At 47.0% G+C, this 20,388-nt stretch overlaps 1 protein-coding gene across 2 annotated transcripts in view; it reads left to right on the top strand.

Annotated features, from left to right (window-relative positions):
- The window catches only part of ATP1A1 (ATPase Na+/K+ transporting subunit alpha 1), a 179,126-nt gene extending 173,508 nt beyond the window's left edge, over positions 1-5,618 (top strand). For both annotated transcript variants that reach the window (XM_068181971.1, XM_068181970.1), the window contains 8 exons: positions 399-567; positions 1,167-1,321; positions 1,662-1,785; positions 2,573-2,718; positions 2,845-2,975; positions 3,543-3,644; positions 4,744-4,835; positions 5,281-5,618. In XM_068181971.1, coding sequence (XP_068038072.1) covers positions 399-567; positions 1,167-1,321; positions 1,662-1,785; positions 2,573-2,718; positions 2,845-2,975; positions 3,543-3,644; positions 4,744-4,835; positions 5,281-5,309 — 948 coding nt within the window. In that variant the 3' untranslated portion in view covers positions 5,310-5,618. The remainder of the gene's footprint in view (positions 1-398; positions 568-1,166; positions 1,322-1,661; positions 1,786-2,572; positions 2,719-2,844; positions 2,976-3,542; positions 3,645-4,743; positions 4,836-5,280) is intronic.
- The last annotated feature ends 14,770 nt before the right edge of the window (positions 5,619-20,388 follow it).

The following is a 20,388-nucleotide window of genomic DNA, read 5'->3' as shown; positions in this document are numbered from 1 at the left end:
GTCAGCACCCTTCAGCTGCTGATGTCAGGCTGCTCTACAAAACATAAATATAAGGGTCTGACAGGAAAACATCTTCTGTTTGTACTGAAGTTTTCTTCTGATCCTAGGATGTTTATTAGTAAATTTGATTCCTAAATTCTCTGAATGTGCTTGGGAGAAGAGGATCCAACATGCTCATATGTTGTCAGTGTCTCCTTTGGAGAGAGCAGCATGGTTCTCTTGGTGAGCCTGATCAGAACAGGGAAAGGGTGAGGGGAGGGCGAGGAGGAACTAAGGTTTATTTACAGCAAAGTGAAATAGTTTTTTTGTGCTTCATCTCTAAGGCAGGAGAAAGCTTTTCTGCCAAAAAACATCTTACATGATGATTTTAGTCTTGCTGTTCCTCTCTTTGTGACTAGGGTGCCATTGTAGCAGTCACAGGTGATGGTGTGAATGATTCCCCAGCCCTGAAGAAGGCTGACATTGGTGTTGCTATGGGTATTGCTGGCTCAGATGTCTCCAAGCAGGCAGCTGATATGATTCTGCTGGATGACAACTTTGCCTCCATTGTGACTGGGGTTGAAGAAGGTGAGTCTATAACTTGTGTGCTGTGGTGGTAAAGTAGCATGCTTCAGCATCCCCTCTGAAATAAAGGCATCTGGGGGCTCTTTGAGCTTGCACCCATGACAAGAGTTTTCAAGGAGAGCAGCGCTCTTCCTCCTCCCTTAAAAGTTTTATTTCTTTCCATGGGTGCTCTGCATGACCCTTTGGGGATGGGTAAGAGTAGGAAGCAGCTGAGTAACAAAAGCTACTTTGTGCTGTTGCCTAACATGTGACCTTACAGTCATCTTTGCCAGCTGAGTGTGACATTTTCCTCCCTGATGGAGAAGTAGCTCTCAAACAGGAGCAGAACTGAGGGTCCCTCCAGGGGCACTTGATGATGTCCAGAAACCAAGGCTTAGTATCCTACTGCTGTATGCAGTGAGCCCTGATTGCTGTGACCAAAAGTGTCGCTCCCCACAGGTGTTGCTGTGGATGGAGCAGTCTCACCCTTACATACAAGAGAACCCTTTCATTTGCTGCACTAGCATTTTGCCATTTGGTGTTAGCACTGAGGCTGCCTGTGAGCTGCTTGGCTGCCTTTTGCTGACAAGTGAGAGTTACCCTGTTCTCTCTCCTTGCCCCAGGTCGTCTGATCTTTGACAACCTGAAGAAGTCTATTGCCTACACCTTGACCAGTAACATTCCTGAAATCACGCCGTTCCTGATCTTCATCATTGCAAACATACCCCTTCCTCTGGGAACAGTCACCATCCTCTGCATTGACTTGGGCACTGACATGGTGAATGTGGTTTTTTTTGTCTCAAGAAAAAATGTACATGTTCTTAGGTACCCTAAAGAAAGGACAGGTGGGAGGAGAATGCTTAAATAGTTTTCTCTAGTGTTCTGATATAAAGTAAGCGACCATCTGATACGCCTTTTATTCACATTCATCTCGTGGCTCTTGAGTCTGAGGATCTTTCAGCTTCCTGTAAGGACAGACTGGGGAAGGGGAAGGGGGTAAGGTCCTTTTGGAGTATCAGTCTGGGGAGTGCTGTTTCTGGCACTGAATACATGGGACAGGGAAGACTCTATGCAGTGGAGACTTGAAACTCTTCTAAGAACAGTCCTGCCACCCTCAGGTCCCTGCTATCTCCCTGGCATATGAGCAAGCAGAGAGTGACATCATGAAGAGGCAGCCCAGAAATCCCAAAACAGACAAGCTGGTGAATGAACGGCTGATCAGCATGGCCTATGGGCAGATTGGTAAGCTGCTCTGTTTTCTCTGGCACCAGTTTGAACTTGGTGGTAGCAGGGGTTGTACAGTCTTGAGTCAGTGACTGCTCTGCTTATTTTGGTAGGGTTGAGGTTTGGGGTGTGTAAACCAGAACCTCAGGCAGTAAACAACTTGCCATGATTCTTCCCCCATGGCTTATAGCAGTGGCTTGTGCAGCTTGATCCATTGAATCACTTTCACAGTAATTTTGTTTAATTGCACAGTGCTGTAAAGGAACTGGCTGACAACCAGCTCTCCTCTGGTTCAGACTTGTTCAGCAAGAACATAGATCCCATTGTTAGTTTAATTAGAAGTAAAGGATTCTCTCCAGTGTATCTCTGAACACACAGCATTAGGAGCCTTGATTAAAGGCAGCTACAGAGATGTGCCCAGTTCACAGGATGGGAGCTCGTGCTTAATTGCAGCAGACCTTGGGAACCTTCTTGACTGTGTTTTGCAAAGGTTGGGGGTGGGCAAGGCATAATAAGAATACAAAGGGAGTTTTATCTTGTGTCCTTGAGTATGGTGCCATCACAGCACAGAGCAGAACAGAAGTAACTCTGTACAAAGTTGGAGGCAGAAGCTGTTCAGCAAAAGGGTTGCAGCTGAGTTTGATGTTAGTATGAACTATTTCTACAGCTGCTGCTTGGGACATTGAGCCCTGGCCTGCAAGGAGTAATTTTTAAGGTGGTTAGGGTTTCCTGCAAACTGTTGTTCTTTTATAATTGCTCTGCACAGTAGCTTCATCAGTTTTATCATTCTTTCTTACCTGTTTAGGAATGATCCAGGCCCTTGGAGGTTTCTTCACCTATTTTGTAATCATGGCAGAGAATGGGTTCTGGCCTTCCGGCTTGCTAGGGATCAGAGTTCAGTGGGATGACCGATGGATTAACGATGTGGAAGACAGCTATGGGCAGCAATGGGTAAGTTTTGAGGCACAGCTTAGAAGCTGCCAGCCAAAATGTTAATGCCTGCTGAACTTGGTGTGAGGACCAGAGAGCAAAGGCAGCATGTCTGAATAAAGGCTCTCTGCTTTGTCTGCTTCCTAGACCTATGAACAGAGGAAGATAGTGGAGTTCACTTGCCATACAGCCTTCTTTGTCAGCATCGTGGTTGTGCAGTGGGCAGACTTGATAATTTGTAAGACCCGAAGAAACTCTGTCTTCCAGCAGGGGATGAAGTAAGTCAGCCTGTCCATGGAGGAGATTTACAATTGGACTCTGTGTTCTCCAGCACACAGCATTCTAGTCCTTCATCCCAGCAGTGTCTGAGTGTTCTGGCAAAAGTCTTGACGAGACTGCCTTGGTAGTGGGTGAAAGAAGACTGGGTGCTCTCTTCCTTGTAGATTTGCGGTTCTCAGGCTGAGACAAAGAAATGGTGGCTTCTGTTAGCATTGTCTGTGGGAGCTAGCGCACCTCAAAGGACACTGACACTCCAGCATACAGCCTTGATCTCCTGATGTTGTTCATCAAGAGATCTCATGGCATGAACCCCAGCCACCTCCTGAATTTGTGGTGAAAGCAATTGCTGGTTGACTTGATCATGAGCTGTCTCTGAAGAAACTGAAAATACCATCATGGCAACTCTGCTGTCACCTTGGATGGATGGCCTGGTAGTCCCCACCTGATGATCTTCTGGGCTGAACTGGAATGTCTGTTTCCATTCATTCCCATGTGGCAACTAGGTGTTTTTTAGGAGGTCATCTCTGAAAGTACTTTGTCCTTGACTTCTTTCCTGTCTCTTCTAGGAACAAGATCTTAATATTTGGTCTCTTTGAGGAGACTGCTCTGGCTGCCTTCCTGTCCTACTGCCCTGGGATGGATGTTGCTCTAAGGATGTATCCTCTGAAGTAAGTTGCATTGTGCTTTTTGTGTAACAGATTGTACCACAGAACAGTAGTGCTTGAGGTAGGGAGATGGATAAAAATAGTTGTGAACCAGTGGAGCATCAAACCTAATCTTAAGAGTTCAGGCTAGAGGGTGTCAGTGATCTTTTGCTGTCCTGTGGCACACTGGGGTTTTCTTCTCGGTGTGTGGAATGTTTATGAGGAGCCTTCTGTTCAGTGCCTCACTAAAAATCAGCAATACAACTTCAGTACCAGTGTGCTCTAGTGCAGCTGCCTCTTGCACTTATTTTCATGGAGAATTTTTATGGGTAGGGTACTGCACCTCCAAAGAAAACCAGTTTTATTGCTGTAATTCATAGGCCAAATGACTCTTGGGTACTGAAGAACTGCTGATGACATCTTGTGCTTTTTTACTACATCCTTTGGGAAGAGAACAAGTAGTAAAGGCTTTTAAAAGCTGCTATGTAGATGCAGATGACCAGTTGATGCACACTTTGTAACTTGACACTTGATGTAACTTTCCTAATGGTTGGGAAGGTGCCAACATTTAAGTGTTGCTCAACAGCATTGCAACACTTCATGGCAGGGTTTAGTCTTAAGCCGGAGGACTGTTCAAAGTTTAAGTGTCATGAAATCTTCATGAAAAAAAAAAAATCGTGGTACATCTTGCATTCCAAGAGTTGGGTGCTGAAGTGTGAGCATTTCCTAACAAGAAGGTTGGCCTCTGCCCAGTGCCTGCAGCAGCTGGATGTTAGTATGTGTAAATCACGAGGGAAACAATACAGTTCCAGTAAGCAAGGCTCTGGGCACAAAGGTTGTGTACTTAGAGGAAATACTGCTTGATTGATAGCTGGGGAGGTGCTGGTACAGAGATGAGCAAAGGTGCCATGACACACCTTGTGTTGGAATTATTATCCAAAAGTGAATTAATCTACTGCAGCAGAAAACCTGGTAGTAATTCTTGGCTTGGAGGATTCTTGACTAAACTGGCAAGCTGGGTCATGCCAGCCTCCTTGTGCTTGAGTGTGCCATCAAGTCAGAGCTGTGCCAGGCAAAAAGCATCTCCACAGCCCATGTTCTGACTGTCTCCTCTCCCAAACAGGCCGACCTGGTGGTTCTGTGCTTTCCCATACTCCCTCCTCATATTCGTGTATGATGAAGTCAGAAAGTTCATTATCAGGCGCAACCCTGGCGGTAAGAATGTGCTGCTCACCTGTATGTTTCCTTCCCCACCTCTTCATGCTGCTGAGTTCTCCAGAAACCCCAGCAAAGCTTAGGAACCCCTAAGCACTATTTGGGGCTGTATTTTGCTGTGTTTTCCCCTTTTTCAACATGAATTGTGCAGTTAGTTTCAAATTATGGACTTCTTGCTGTCCCTACATTCTCTCCTGTTATATAAAAGTACAGATGTACTGAAGTAGATGGGAAAGACTGATTAATGCTTGGATAGTTCTAGGAAGGTGGAAGAGGTCATGAGAGCTGGAGAACATCAATTTGACAAGATTTTCCCATTCTGGCAGGTCACTTATTAGCTCAGGTGCTACAGTGCAAATTTTCAAGAACTGAAAAGGAGCTCTCATGAGCCTCATACTTGGTTTGCCTTGAGTCTAACTCTGCTTTCTCCCTCCTTTTCCTTCAGGCTGGGTGGAAAAAGAGACCTACTACTAAAAAGTACCTGTAAAACATTCCACGCACAGCCCATGCCACCTCTCCACCATCTCCCCTGTGTGCATACTTCATCTTTGCAAGAGCAGAACTGTCTGAGCAGGAGTGAGCTGAAAACTGAAGGAAACATGAAGAAACGTGGACTGGAGGAGAAAGCAAGGGGGAGGTTGGGGTGGGGGGAATGTCTGACCATCAGTCCAGGGGGATGAGAGTTTGAGTAGTTTTATGTGCCTTTATGTTTTTGTAAAAGGAAACAAAGATTTTATATGTGGATTTTTACAAATAAAGATGGATTATAAGAGGATGCCCCCACATGGTCTTAGGTGGATGTTTTTCTCAAGGCAAAAACTGGTTCAGGGCAGCCTCCCTACCGTGGCTTAGGGTGTGGTGGTGAGTGCAAGGGTTAGTCCCTGGCTTCCTGTTTTTGTAATAGGGAAGCAGAGCTGCTTGACCCACAGACAACAGCATGTGTAAAAGTCCCAGCGCACCTTACTGTAGCTCAGTGCTTAATGTGACAAACTGTTTGCCAGCACTTGCATCTCACAGCCTAAAGCTCAGGAAGCTTCCTGGCCTCTGTGCATCTTGGCTTCTTTGAGCAAATGGAGCATTGAGTGGAGAGAAGAGCTGGCCTGCCTTAAGGGGCTCTTTGCTGGGTTCTGAGTGAGAACAGGCTTCCACTGACTGGCACTTGGATCTGAGCAGCCTTGTTCTCAAAATCAACACTGATTTTCCTGCTTGCTTAGCCAAGCAAGGGATAGTGTTTCCTGGTGTCCTCTGTGCATGGCACTTGCCCCGTCCTGATCCTGGCTCATGCCTCCTGTGGAATGAGGGCAGGGGCTGATCATGGATTCTGCATCCTCCACTTTTGAGGAAGGCGTTGCTGTTGTCTGGGGTCTGAGCTGTCTCTGTGAGCTGAAGTGAGTCATGCTGCTTCCCTCTGAGTATCGAACCTTTTTCTGTATGCTTTGATTTACTGTTAATGCCTGTATGGCTCTCTTTTGTGAGAACTCTGTGAGAGAGCTGGCCTTTTGCATGTGGGCAGTCACCATGAAGTCCTAACTATTCATTGCTCCTAGTTCTGTTCTGCTAAAGCAAGCTGGAGATGCTTCAAGCCCTGTTCCTGAACTACTGGCCTGTGCCCCTCTTAGATATGTGTCTATCTCTGCAAAGGATCACTGAACCACAGCACTGAAAGGCTCTGCAATTAAAACTCCATGTTGGCATCCCTCTTTCCTCATAACTTTTTGGTTTTTTTAAGGTGGTGTTTTAAAGCTGGATTGCTTACCTCATGTACTGAACAACATAAACTCAGAAAGCACTAGGGAGGGAAAAAATGAGAAGTTGAGGGTGGCAACTGTTTCACTTTGTCTTGGACACTCTACTGTGGAACCCCCAGTTGGAGATAATTAAAAATAATAATAAAGTCTTCCAATTGTTGGAGTCTGCTCATGCTAGCAGTTGAATTGATGCAACTGGGCGTGAGGTGATCCCATCTGGGAAGGGGAGATTGCGAGTTGCACTAAGGGAGAAAGGAAAAAAAGGTGGGATGTGTGTTATTGGATCTGATGATGACTGAAGTGATGCAGAAATGACACTCAGTCCACCCAGGCGTGACACTTCCTTGACTCGGGCATTATACTTCCTTAAACATTTTGGTTAGTGCCTCAGACCCACTGCAGTGAAGTTGCAAAATCAGTGTTGGTTGTCAGATGCTAGCCAAAAAAAAAAAAAAAAGAAAGAAGGGGGAAAAAAAAGGTCCTGTTACTCTCCCTGACATTTCAGCTTTAAACAGCCTTAGCACTGGGCTTCTCACTAAGAATCAAAGGGTGTAGGTGAGGAGGGACCCCCTGAAGGTCCAGCTGCTGCTCAGAATATTGAGGCCAGAGATGACCCCCTCCCCAGTGCCTCCCAGGGCTCCTTGTTCGGCTGTCCTTGTGCTTCACTGTAGTTGAGACTCCTTTCCAACCACATCTTGGAGGAATGCTTTTTTGGCTACAGTTGCTGCTCAGGAGTTCCACCTCACCTGCACATTTCACACCAGTCCAGGAGCATTTCTTGCACTTCATGCTGTGACTCACCAGTTTAGTTGCCGTCTTCTCGAAGAAGACTACTCTGAAGCCAAGTCTGGACAAGCAGTGACTCATGTTACAGGAAAATTTCACCCCACTGTTCTCTGACATCCTTGCCTGGGTAAGGGGCTGAGGGAGCTGTGACTGGGGTGGATGGGGCTCCAATGCTTGGGGAAGGGAGCAGGTAACCAGGACCAGGGTGGTAGAGAAGGCAATGGAGGATGTTCTATATTGGCTCTAGCTGCTGGTCAATATTCACAAGCTAAGTTATGAGCAGTAATTAGAGACAGCATTTACAGCAGCTTCCCTGTAGCACAGTGAGCTCTCGTCACATGGCTGAGCTCACCCTCACTTTTTTCCCACCCTCAAAGGGCAGGATGTGCTTATGATGGCAACACCATCTCCTTTAGCCTGAAGTGGCATGGAAGATTTTGCATGAGATGCCCATGACTCACCACCCAGCAAAGGAACCTGAAATAGCATCAGTGCCTGAGTGGATGGACACGAGATGTCTGTGCCAGAATTATGCATATCCTTTGCTGGAGGTGGGGGCCTGGGGCAGAAGGATGAGGGCAGGGCATGGGGCCAGCTGGGAATGGTACCCCTCAGGATGTGGGGGCCTCAGCAGACCTCTGCAGAGCAGTTACCTTGCTCAGTGCTGGGCTCTTGCAGAGGAGATTTTTCCCTAGTAATCCTTTGTTTTCACAAGATCTGCCAATTAGCAAGAAGAAAGGCACTAGTCCCTCCTGGGGACCTGCTCCCCAGCACCATTCCTTAGGGGATAAAGCACTTTTCTACCAGACTTGACAGCAGGCAGCTCTGAGCCCCTCCACAGTGCTCATTTGCCCCTGACTCCATGGCCTTGAAAACAGGAGGAAAGCAAAACTTCCCCCTCCAACCTATTAGGCCTCTGAATCAGCTGATTAGCCAAAGCAGAAAGCAGATTAACCCCAATTAGGTGAAAATGTATAAACAATTATATTCAGTAAAGCTCTGTGGATAGGCTTCCCAGGAGTCTGGCTTTGAACATGCAACCCAGGGACCTTCCATAGCTTACACTTGCAGCTTCTTATTCCATCACCTCCTAAATTGTACCAATGCTTAGAGCACCTTCTGTGTTCTCCCACAGCTCACTGCTGCAGGCTTGCTCACATCCTGCCTGCACTTGCTTCAGATGTTGCTTTGTTCCTCTACCTCTCCTCTCCTCCAGTCTCTGCAGCCCTTCTTCTCTTTCCCCATCACTCTATGTGCCATCCCAAGGGCCTCTGGACTCCTGGGCTTTGCTGATGAAAAGTATGGCAGAAGGTCTGTGTCTGTGGAAAGTTTTTATTCCCTTTATGGAAGGATAGAAATCCTTCTCATCACACTCATCTTTGCTCCCATTATATCATCTATCTGCCTTCTTTCATCTGGCTTTTCAAGCACAGTAACTTCTTCACTTGCGTGAACCTTTAAGCTCTCTGACTCTTCAGAAGACTGGAAAGAAAATATGGCTGATTTGCCCAGCTCTGATAACAGCAGCTGTACAATCTTTCATTTATGTGCTTCCTTTCACTTTAGGAGGCCCCACACTTTCCTGCATGGTACGCAAAACTTTCCCTCTGCCCCTGGGAGGCTTATGCTGCTGACTGGCAAAGAGCCAGCTCAAACAGCCCAGCAGGGAGATCTGATCAGGAAGGAGATACTGAAAACCTTCCCGTGAAATGCCACCAGAACTTTCCAACTATAGCTGGAAAACAGCTGTGCTTCCTAAGCATGCCTGGGAAGGTTGGTGTCACCTCCCAGAGGTTTGCCTAGCCAGCACTCCCATGTCCTATGTGCTCACTGAACTGGATCCCTAATGCACTGAAATAAGCCAGAAATTCAGGGATGGTTAGAAAATTGTCAGCCATGAGGAATGGGAAACCTCTCCACAGGCACAGCAGCTCAGCTTTTCCCTTTACTGTGGCAGAAGACACTGAACAGCCAGCAGAAGAAAACCCCACAGCTGTTTTTTAAATGTTAAAGGGTACAAAAAAGGGATTCTTGACAGTGTGTCACATTCAAGGACTGGGACCCACAGCTGACAGGAATCAGGGCTAAAAATAGACATCAGTGCTAATGGGCTCGGAGCAAACTTCAGCAAACGAGTCCCAAGGTGAATTATGAAATCTAACACGCGTTCTGTCCCTAACAAGTGTGGCTTCTATTGAGGCTTATTTACTTTGGTCTTCATACCTGATGGACATAGGATACGAGGGTCAGGTTTCACAACTAAATGGAGCCCGAGCCTGATGAGGAGACAGCGAAGAGGTCAACAGGAGCACTATTGTGGAGGATGCAGCTCCACACATCCCAGCAACAGCGCTGGCCAAAGGAGTTCTGGTGGTGGCCCTTGCCCAGACAAACTGACCCAGCTCAGGTGTGACTCCCCTTGGTGACTTGGCTTTCACACAACCTCCTGATACCCTTCATTCATACACTTGCCTATCTATCCACACATACCTTTGGTGACAGGTATTCTGTGGTGACCATCTGATAGTTTTCATCCAGCCGCTGCCCTCCTGCATTACCCATCCCTATAAATCTGGTCTGGCTGAGGCACAGTGACAGGACTCCCTTCTGTTGAATAAGCATTGTGTGGTGCTCTTGACGGCTTCGTTCCATGTGTGGGAGAATGAGCAGCACCAGACCCAGAGAAAAAACAGAGCAGCACAGGCATGAAGCTTGGCTGTGCAAGAACTATTGTCTCAAAAGCTCAAAAAGTACTCTGAACCAACAAGTTTATACTTATCTGCCCTGTGTATGGCATGGCTGGGGTGTGTTTGATCTGATGGCAGGAGGTTTACCACATTGTCAAGCTACAACCTGAAATGGCTGAGAATAGTCTTCCCACCGCTCCATGCTGCCCCAGCAGACAAAGCAGGGCTCATGGGCAGAGGGGAAGGGAAAGGGAGTGCTCAGCAGACAGCTGGGCTTTTTCTTTCCAGTTAGGGTATTTTCTGCTGTTTTTTAAAGTTGTATCTACAGCTAATCATGCAGGCACATTTTTCTGTCCCTTTTTAATGTTTTTCCCTTTTACAGAATACTTTCTAAAAAGCAAGTCTGTACAACAGCCAGTCTGAAACATGGTTGTCCCCAGCCTATCCTTATCACAAGTGCTTGCCTGCATGCTCTTACTTCTCTGGTCTTCCAGTTTTTTTTAGGAGGCAATTAATCCCCAGAGAGATTAAAATAGAAATGAAGGGAGTTTTTCCTTGGAGCAAACATTTCCGAATGACCTTCCTTCTCCTCCACAGTGAAAATTGACCATCTTGGACAAATCACTCCCCAAGCAACAGATACTACTTGAAGGCTTCCGGCAAAGCCTTCTAATTACCACAGACCAGGGGTCAGGAACAGCTCAGCTGCACTGCTGGCAGTCAGAGCAAGCTACTGGGAACAGTGTGATCACCTGGAAATAATCAAAGTATGATAGGAAAGAAAACTTAATACTGAGATGACCACCCTCAGGATCTGCTGGGGAAGGTCTATTTTGGTCACAGACAGAGCAGTCAGGACAGAGTCCTCACTACCTCCTCTGGAAGCAGTCAGCTAGCTACAGTTTGCCCGAGCCTTCCTCTTTTTCATTCTGGATTTCAGTGTGTTTTTTGTAATCAGCTGCCTGAACTCATCCACATCTTTAAACCCCCACGCATCATTACTAGAATCAAGGAACTTGCACTGGTGTCAGCAGGGTCATGCCATGGGTGAGATCCCCAAATTGCAACCAAATTTGGAAGAAGCACCCAGAACCTCTTCCTGCTCTTGGTGCCTTATCCATGAGTTACCCTCCACCTGAAGCTCTCCACCCTGTGCTGCATGCACGTGGTTGCTGGATTCTCAGCCGACATCCATGAACCCCCCCCTCCCCAGAACACACACACGTGGTGCGTAACAACCATGTCAGGAGTTTTCTGTTCGTGTTGTCCGGAAGGACTGTCCTGTATTCACTCATATCAGTGGAGTATTACCACCTGAACACTCAGGCAAGATCTAGCTGTTTCAATACATGCTCACAGATGTCCTACAGCTACAGCTGTATAAATACAGCTACATAAATACTCTTTTGCCTGACCACCTTTCAGGCTTGAATAGGCTTGTCCTGCTGTCTAGGGAGAGCTCAGCAATGCTATTGATCCCAGGGTGTCACTGGGGCTTGAGCCCCAGCAGCTCAGCATCCCAGCTGTGCCCTAAGGGACATCAGGGAGCTGGCTCTGGATACCCTCCAGCAGCTGTCTGGGAAGGGTGCAGCAGTCCCCAAGGACAGGGATTGCATTGTACATCCAACAACACAGGGAGAGACATGTATTCTACCCAGGGTTTCACAAAAATTAACTGAATTGCCAGCAGATCTGAGCAGCAGTTTAGGACATGCCTTGTTGGGCCATAAGTATGTGATTGTTCACAAGGTATGGGGGAAGCAAAGCCTCCCAAGCCAGTCTTGAGAAAGACACCCTGCTACAGTAAAGCTTGAGAAAGGAAGGAGTAAATAAAAGCCTTTTCTTTCACAGCTTCATGCCTATCAAGTCTTGATCAGGAAAAGGAAGGTCAGTCCCTCTTTGAATTTCAGGCTAACATTAGTGGTTCCACCCTAACAAGGCCTGTCCCACCTTACTGAGGAACAAAAGTGTCTTCAGATGCCATTTGTGTATTACTGTTAGAAAAACAGCTTTTCACACATCTGTGGGATGAGCTTCTGCACCCACTGAGTGTGCTGGTGACACAGCTCTCCAGTCTCGCAGAGGTGAGAGATAGGTTTGATGGAAGGAGATGTGGCATGGGCAGGAGAAGAAAAACCCTTGAGCTCCTGTACTGTGTGTCCCACCTCAATCCATTGGTTCTCCTTGAAGCTGTTCCTCCTCCTGGTGCCTGTTCCTGACATCTCCTCTGTACCCTGGACAGTCATGGTGTAGTCTGAGGCTGTTCAGCAACTCACAGCTCGTATCCCCTTTCTTGCCAAAAAAAGTGAGGAAGGGGACTTTTGCTTTGCTTCACCGTGAAGCACTTGGGAGCAGATAGATTTTGCCATAAATGGCAACCTTATTCTGCTCTGTGGGGAAAGCTTGGCACAGGAGTACAGAGCTAGCCAAATTAGAGGTATTCCTCTGTACTCACATCATTCCCAGCTCCCCAGACCTCCCATCACCAGCCAAGGCCATGCATTAGGAACACAGGTCAGGAGGTGAGAGGCAGGAGGGGAAGGGGTTCTTAGAAGAAGATCAAATCTCAAAACATCATATTTGCATTCATTAGGAGGCAGTAAAGAAGCTAGGCAAGCAGGGCAATTAGAGATAAGGGTGAGCAACACATTGTTCCCAGACCAATGTCCTGCCTGCTGGTAAAAGTGGGGGTGCAGTGTGATGCATTCTTGACATTTTGTTCTCCCAGCTGATGCCAGCTAAGTTCTTATCAGATATCTCCACGGCCAATGATTTTTCATAGGGGATAATACAACTGAGCTGCATAGAAAATAATCATAAACCTCTGTCCAGGCAGCTGAGCAGAATGTTCCCTTCCTGGCCTTCAAATATTTGTGGCTTTACCTTTTCCACTCTTCCTCACTTAATCTCTTTCCTGCCCTGCACATTCAAGGCTCTGACCCACCCTGAGTTACATGAAAGTAATGAACTTCAGATGAGATCTTTCCTCCACTCCTTGGATCCAGTCTGATCTCCTCTTCCACAAATAACACAGTCTCATCTTTATCTTGAACACACTCTTTGGTGGTTCCCTGCTGGTCAAACAAGCCTTAAATTGCAGGGACAGTACAGCCAGCATCCAGACTTGGAGCTGGGGCAAAAGGGCACAGCCAGAGCAAGGCTGCCATCAGTGACCAGCATGGCAACAGGAGAGGCCATGTTTTCCTCCTGACTCCCCAACTCTCCGCAACAAAAGAATGCCTCTATCCACCCTCTCCAGTGAGGAAAGTTATCTCCATGCTCAAGGATGCTCCCAGCTTGATAGTTTCCATGAGAAAAAATTCCACAATCTTGGCAGTGCTGGACGAGGTGGAGGTGCATCCGCTGCCCACCACCAGCGTTTCAGACTCAGCGTGGAGATCATCTTGCAGCCAGCAGAGCCACCTCTGACAGGAATCTGACCTTGGGCATGCTGGCCTGAGCTCCCAGCAGAAGTGGCACCTGAAGTTCCCTCTCGGGCGGATTCTGGCCAAGGCTCAAGGATGCTTTTGCTGCTATTCTTCCTTTATGCTGAACTTCGTGAAGCTGGGCTCGATGTCACCGCACTGTGCAAGAGACACCCTCCTTGTTCTGCTCTGTGTCCAACTCTCTGCTAAAGCAATATTTGGGGAGCTCAGTCATGTGTGTCAAAGCCAGAGGAGCTGAGGATGCAATCCAGCTTCTTCCCTTTAGATTCTGCTCTCCAGGGTAAGGAAGTTTTCCAGTAAGCACTCACACCCTGGTGATAACGGTGACAAAAGGACACTCCTGCCCAGGTTAACACGTGATGGTACTGTTAACTCAGGCAAGGTACTGCTCTGCCCTCCACATGTGCATACCACAGCTTGAGACTCTTCCAGAACTCCCTGGGATGAGTTCTAAATATTAGGCAACAAAGAGCATGTTAATTTTGGCCAGGAAGTGCTGGCTTCAACTTACCTTGGGCTGCTCTGCCCTTGGCTATGTGCCCCAGGGGCTCCCCTTTTGCAGTGCCCTCACTGCCAAGGCACAGAGCACACCCCATTGAGGCTACCAGTGATTCTGGGGCTGTTCAGAGCCTCAGGCTCTTTGAAAGAGATTTCTGTGTGCCATATATACATGCATGCATATGCAAACATACACATTTATACAGACATACTTATATCTCTGCAATCTGTGTCTGTATTGACACACTTGACATTACACTGTTACATCATAGTTGCCCTGCACCGAAAAGCTTCTTGACACTGTGATAGCAGGGTTGCTGGGAGATGAGTTGTGTAGCAAGTTTCTGAGCCAGTTTAAGACCATTTTGGGGTCTTTTTCAGAATAAGCAGGATAGTTTCCCATTTTGTCCATTATTCCATTTTACTGGCAATGATAGGCATCAGCAGCCATCAAACTGAATCTCTTCTATGCTGTATGCTCTACCACAGCCCCGCTGAACTGGAGCCAGTCTCATGCACTATCATATTATGGCATCAGCTGTACCCAGCCACGTTCAGATTTTTGTGGCTTGCATGTCTTGTGCAGAGCTCACAGGTCTGTGTGCAGTCATCCTTTGTCCACACACTGTGCTCTGCAGGTCCTAGCTCCCTTTCTTGCAGTGCTGTGGATTCCCAGCTCTGCAAACACTTTCAGGACACTATTCACCCAGGCATAGCCATGTTTTTAGGGGGGATACACTGTGTTGCTTGGCACAGCCAGGGTTAGTTCTGGCTCTCCAGCAGTCCTTGTTTTCAGTTCCAGCCATGGGCTGGTCTCTTCTAAGGGAGCTGGCTATGCTCCTCTTTTCCCTTCTCCTCCCCTAAAACTACCAAACCTAACAAGCACATCAGAGCCAGCCAGTGTAAGAAATAGGACTATTTCTTGAGATCTTTTTATTTGCTCACATTTCATGCAGGCACTGACTGAAGCAGTCTTTGACCTTCCTCTGCTTCTTCCCATAGCCCCAGAGCTCCTCTGGAGCTTTAAGACCTCCAACATTCTGCTCTGACGTTTCCTTGGTATGTCTGGCACTGTGTGACCATCAGAGTTTACTCAATAATTCAGTTATTAATTTGCAGGACAGAGGCCTGCCTGTGGTCAATAAGGAGGCACTTTTGTGTTTATTACATGCAAACTCTGCCCCTCCTCTGTCTCAAGAAATCCTTCCCAGCACCTCTAACTGATGGGAACGTTTCCAAACAAAAGCCTATAAGCACAGGAGTGCCAGTTCCCAGCTCCTTGCAATAGCAGGACTACATCTGCCAGATGAAATCCTGGGCAGCCAAGTCACATTCACACAATTCTTCCCTACCTGACCAGAACAAAGTTGTTTTTTTTTTTTTCCCTGGCTTCAGTCTGGACACTGGTTTACCCTTGAATTCATGAACAAGAGAGATCCTTGAGAGGGTTGCCAGCTCAAGCTGTACACATCTCAGCTTGTCTCTCTATCTATGGTCAACCTCTAGAACTTCAGAGAGTCAGCCAGAACTGCCCTGATTTTAGAGGAATATTCACCAACGAGAAGCAGTTAAGCAAGTGGCTTGCAGACAAAGACAAAATCTAGGCCAACAGCATGCCTTCCTCTGGACCATGCAAACGGTAGGCACATCTGTGATGGAGAGGAAACTTCAGAGTCATCTTCACGCCTGGATAGCAGCTCAAGAGAAAAGGGAAGCTGTAGCTCAGCACCTGCTTCTGTGCACCAAGTGTGCACTGCTACAGGTGCCACAAGGACACTGGCAGTCACAGGACCCTGTGACCTGTCCCCTCTCCCTCACTCCAGCAGCTGCCTGGGGCCCTGAGAGTGGGAGCCACAGGATCAGGACTGCGTTTTTCAGCAGACAGGGGCAGGGCCCTTTTGCCCAGCGTGGATGGGTGTCAAGGGCAGGGACAGCTCACCTCAGCTGGCTCCTGCACATGGGGCTCCTGGCTGGCTCTTGTTCCAGGGGTTATCTAATGGCAACACAAGGTCAGCAGCCAGCAACCAAGCGTCACTCCACAGCCTGGCTTCCTTGCTTGCGCTCCCTGCCAAGACCAGCCCCCAGCAGGACTGGGTGTGGCCTCTCTCCCAACCCCAGGGGAAACTTACTGGAAGACCCTGATCCAGTGTCTACCCAAGGTCCTGGCAGCCTGAAGGAGCGAGGTGCACTGTCCCACTCATTTGGGTGGACATGACACAGCTGATGCACACCAGTGGTGGTTTCAGTGGTTAACATTGTTTGATTCTCTGAGAGCTGTGTTGGAAAAACATTTGATCTCTCTAGAAAGACAAATACTCAGCTGTTTCCTCCAAAATAGGAGCTAAATAGAAGGGAGAGGAGTGAAAGTGTGTGTGTGCATTTGTGGTGCTTGTGCTACAGAGAAAAAGGGAGAGGAAATGAGGCTTAGTGCAAAATACAGGAAGTGGAAGAAAAACAGCACAAAGCAAACGTTGCATCCATTGAACAGGACTTGAATTGGTATCTTGGCTGCTGTTTGACTAACTATGGTATCACTAAATCCCATTCTCCTCACAGGGAGAGAAACCCTGCAACTGTGCATTGTCAGTGTGACGGAAGAAACAGCGGCAGCTGATGCTGGTTGGGTCAGTATTACCCTCGGTCTCACAGACCAGCCTTTGTTCCTGGTGTGGTGACAAAGGGCTCCCTTCTTTCCTTCACCTCCCGCAAGTTTTTCATAGGCGTGTTGGAACAGGGCATGTTTTAAGACTATATCAGCTATGGCTGACCTGCCTTGGCCAGCTCCCATCAGGACCTCAGCCACCCCTGCCCCTGTCCCTCTTGTGCACCGGAGCCCTCCACGGAGGGTGCAGCCAAAGGCTCATTTCCTTATCACTTGGTGGAGTTGTGTGCTCCCAAGAGTCTGTTGGTACTAAACATGACCACAAGCCCTGAGCCAGCAGGTCCACAGGATACCAGGAGCACACACGGTGCTCCTATCACTTCCTTGCTCACCTCTCTGGTTACCCTCAGCTCTCCTAGACTTGTCCCTTGGGCACTCTGCTCCCCCATCTTTCTTGGCAGATGAGCACTGGGGAAAGGGAGCTGGTGTTGGTGAGTCTTTGCTGCTGTTCATCAGGGTGACCTCCTTCTCCCTCCACATTGAAGAAGAGACTTTAGAAAGTTTGGCCAGTGCCTGAAAAGGGACAAGTTCTGGCTATTGGTGTAACCCCAGACTACGGTGCATCGTTTTTCTAGAAGAGGTAGCCCCTCAGCCAGTGATTTTTGGCAAGTGGCTGTGCCCAATATCTGTCAGAAAGGAAGGATACAAGGCATTGTGCTGAGTGGCAGAGCTCTCCCAGAAAAGGAACTCAGCGGGAAAGCACACTTCCCACATTCAGCCACCCTCTGACTGGTGGGCTCTCTGCCATCTCATTTCCAGGGTGTGAAGGTCTCCCCTCCCAGCATCTCTCTGTTGCAAAGGGAGAGCATGCACAGTGGTGCAGTATCTGAAGACCTGAGATGTGATACTGCAAGACCATTTGATGTGATCCCAGCATTCCCCATCTGTGCACTCTGAACAGTTCTAGTCTGCGCTATTAGAATGGCAGGATTATTATTACTATTATTGCTATTATTATTATTAGTCACCTTTCTAGTGCTCTTTAACTTGTCAGCATAAGGACTTCACCCTTGTTACCTTTCTCAGGTCCTTGGTACAGAGGGTTGAATGTGCACAGAGACATAGAGAGGTACAAAATAGGACCCATGCCCTGATGCACACAGGTCCTGACATGCAAAAATACCTGTTTAGAGGCAGGGACACAGGCATCCACTTGCAAAGTGATTCTGTGATCTTGAATGGACATGCATAATAGTACATGGAGATAATGACACAGGCAGATATCTTCTAGTGCTCTACAAGAAAGTGTCATTGTTCCCTAAGGGAACCTGGAAAAAGCAGTATAGTACATTAGTTTAGAAGTTGATGTTCAGTGTCTCCCTTTCAGAAAAGGGGGAAATGATTTTCAACTTCTGAGAGCATCAAACAGCAACGTATGGAGAAGTCAACATAGGAGCCACTGCTTCAGCTGGAGTGCTTCACCAGAAGTGCAAGAAAAGGCCTCAGCAGGAGAACCACATGCTGGCCACCGTGTCTGCACACAGGTCCCACCACTGGGAGATGCCTGCAAGCAAGCGATTCCAAATCTTTTTTTGGAAGTTGTGTTCCCAGGTCACGTTTGTACAAGCTAGCACAACCACAAGGAGCAGTTCCTTGAACATTAGAAGAACATGTCTGAGTGGCAGCTGAACAGGTGGAGTTGACCACATCAGGCATGACAAGGGGTTTGTGACCAATGTTCTCCTCTATCCTTATGCTTCCTGGGAGCTTATTTTTCCCCTTAGGGCTTTGTCTGATGCCAGGCAGCACAATTCTGTCATGAGGCCTCCACAGGCGGCCCAGAAACACAGCTCAGACTCTCCTCTGGGGTTTGGATCACAGAGTGCTGATTTTTGACAGTAAGGATGTGCCAAGTGACTCCATAGATAAGTAGTGTAAGTTCAGGAGAAAAATGAAAAGAGAAGATAAAAGATGTTTAGGGGTGCAAGACATCCTGCTTAACCCATATGTGTTTATTTCCCTTACCCCCTGTAATACTGTCTGGAGTAGCTGTGGTAACATCCCCACCTCTGTCAGGGACTGCTCAGTGGTGAAAGCTGTGACAAATATGCACATTTTTGGGAAAGTCAGCACAGAAGCTTCTTCTGTATGCTAACAGGAGCCACCTATGCATTCAAATCCCAGGAGCAATAAGACCAGGGACTGTACCTCACAGCTCATGTGAATCTGGGCAAAAAACCATGACCTTGAATCCGTGATGTTTAAAGAGGAGGTGGGGCTTGACCTGCAGCAGGAATTACGAGTTGCCTACGGCTTGGCTTAGTTAACATTTCCCACAACAGAGCAGAGGGAAGGGCTTGAGTTTGTTTGAGATTGTTTGAGGGAGAGAGAGAGCTTGTCTCCAGAGCTGTTTTTTATGGCATACGTATGAAAACAGTTTACATGTGGCTAGAAGGAAATCTCTTTGTTATTGTGGTTCAAATGACCTCCTAGTATCTAGCCTCTATTTTAAGCAGGTGATGTGTATTTGTTCTCATGCCAGTACTCTTCAGCCTTTTAGCTGAAATAGCAGCTCCCTTTGATTGGGATTTACCCATCTGATGTATTAATAGGCAGAAATCATATGCCCTCTTAACATTCCTTTTGCTAGGCTAAAAAAAGCAAAGACCATCTAGACTTCTACCATCACCTGTCTTTTTGTCCAGAACACTCTAGTGCCATTCTTTCCACTTGTCAGAAATTCCTCTCTCCTTTTCCAACTCTTTTGGAAGGTATTTTTCCCTTTCTCTGTATTAGCGATGCTTCTTTGTTTTGTCTCTTTAGCTAATATTTACATTTTTTCTCCAAGGTCATCAGTGAAGATATGAAATTAGCTCGTGCCAAAACCAGTGCCTAAGGAATTTCGTTAGCCCACAACTTTATGTTTCAGGATCTCATCGTTAAACAATTTGTTACCCTCTTTTGAGTTTAAGAGTGTATCCCTACACTCCCCTGCTTTCACAACTTTCCAGCCACCCTCTGTGAAACCTAGATATCTTTCATATACCACATAACTAGTGCTTTAAAAACTATTTACTCTCCTATTCATATATAAAAATAATAACAAATACTCTACCTTTTATACAGCCACATCAAATTTTATCTGTTTGTCTGTGCACTTCCATATCTTTAATTATCCCTATTTTGTTCTAGAATAAAAAAGAAAAGCTGGTCTGAGCTCTTGGGTCTGTCAGTAACTACCTCCCTTTTTTGTTCCTTAATTAAATTTAGGTAAAATTGTTGATACTAGGTCTGATCCCCATCCAACCTCCATCTGCACAGGCTGATTGTATATCAGTGGTATTGGATTTACCACTTGATCTGTCTCTGGGAACCTTCTGATCTGAACAAACCTTGCAAATTTTGCCTTGACCTATGATGAGATTCTTTGTGTGTCCAGAAACTTTTAACCATCAGCTTGTAATCACCTTCTTCTGCACCATCTCTCCAGCAAAATGAAGCAAAACTTATGGTTCCTGAAGTATGCCTTGATCTTTTCTGCACTGCACAGAGGTCTGATGCCTTGGCTGTTCTTTTTACCTCTACAAAGAACTTCATTCAGCAACTCTGCCAGCTATATCTCACCTGGATTTCTGCTGACTGACGTGTCTTTTTCTATAAACTTTGTGACCTCTGCAATGTAGATTTCTTTGCTGACCACTCCCATTTTTCACTGAGAAATTTTTTCCCCAGTCAGACACATTTTCTATACAGTCTCCTCCTGCTCTTTGTTTGGGAAAGTAACTT

This window comes from Anomalospiza imberbis, chromosome 2 (genome assembly GCF_031753505.1).
Source record: "Anomalospiza imberbis isolate Cuckoo-Finch-1a 21T00152 chromosome 2, ASM3175350v1, whole genome shotgun sequence".
Classification (NCBI taxonomy): domain Eukaryota; kingdom Metazoa; phylum Chordata; class Aves; order Passeriformes; family Viduidae; genus Anomalospiza; species Anomalospiza imberbis.
Note: the sequence above shows the minus strand (reverse complement) of the source record. Positions and strands in the feature narration are given on the sequence as shown.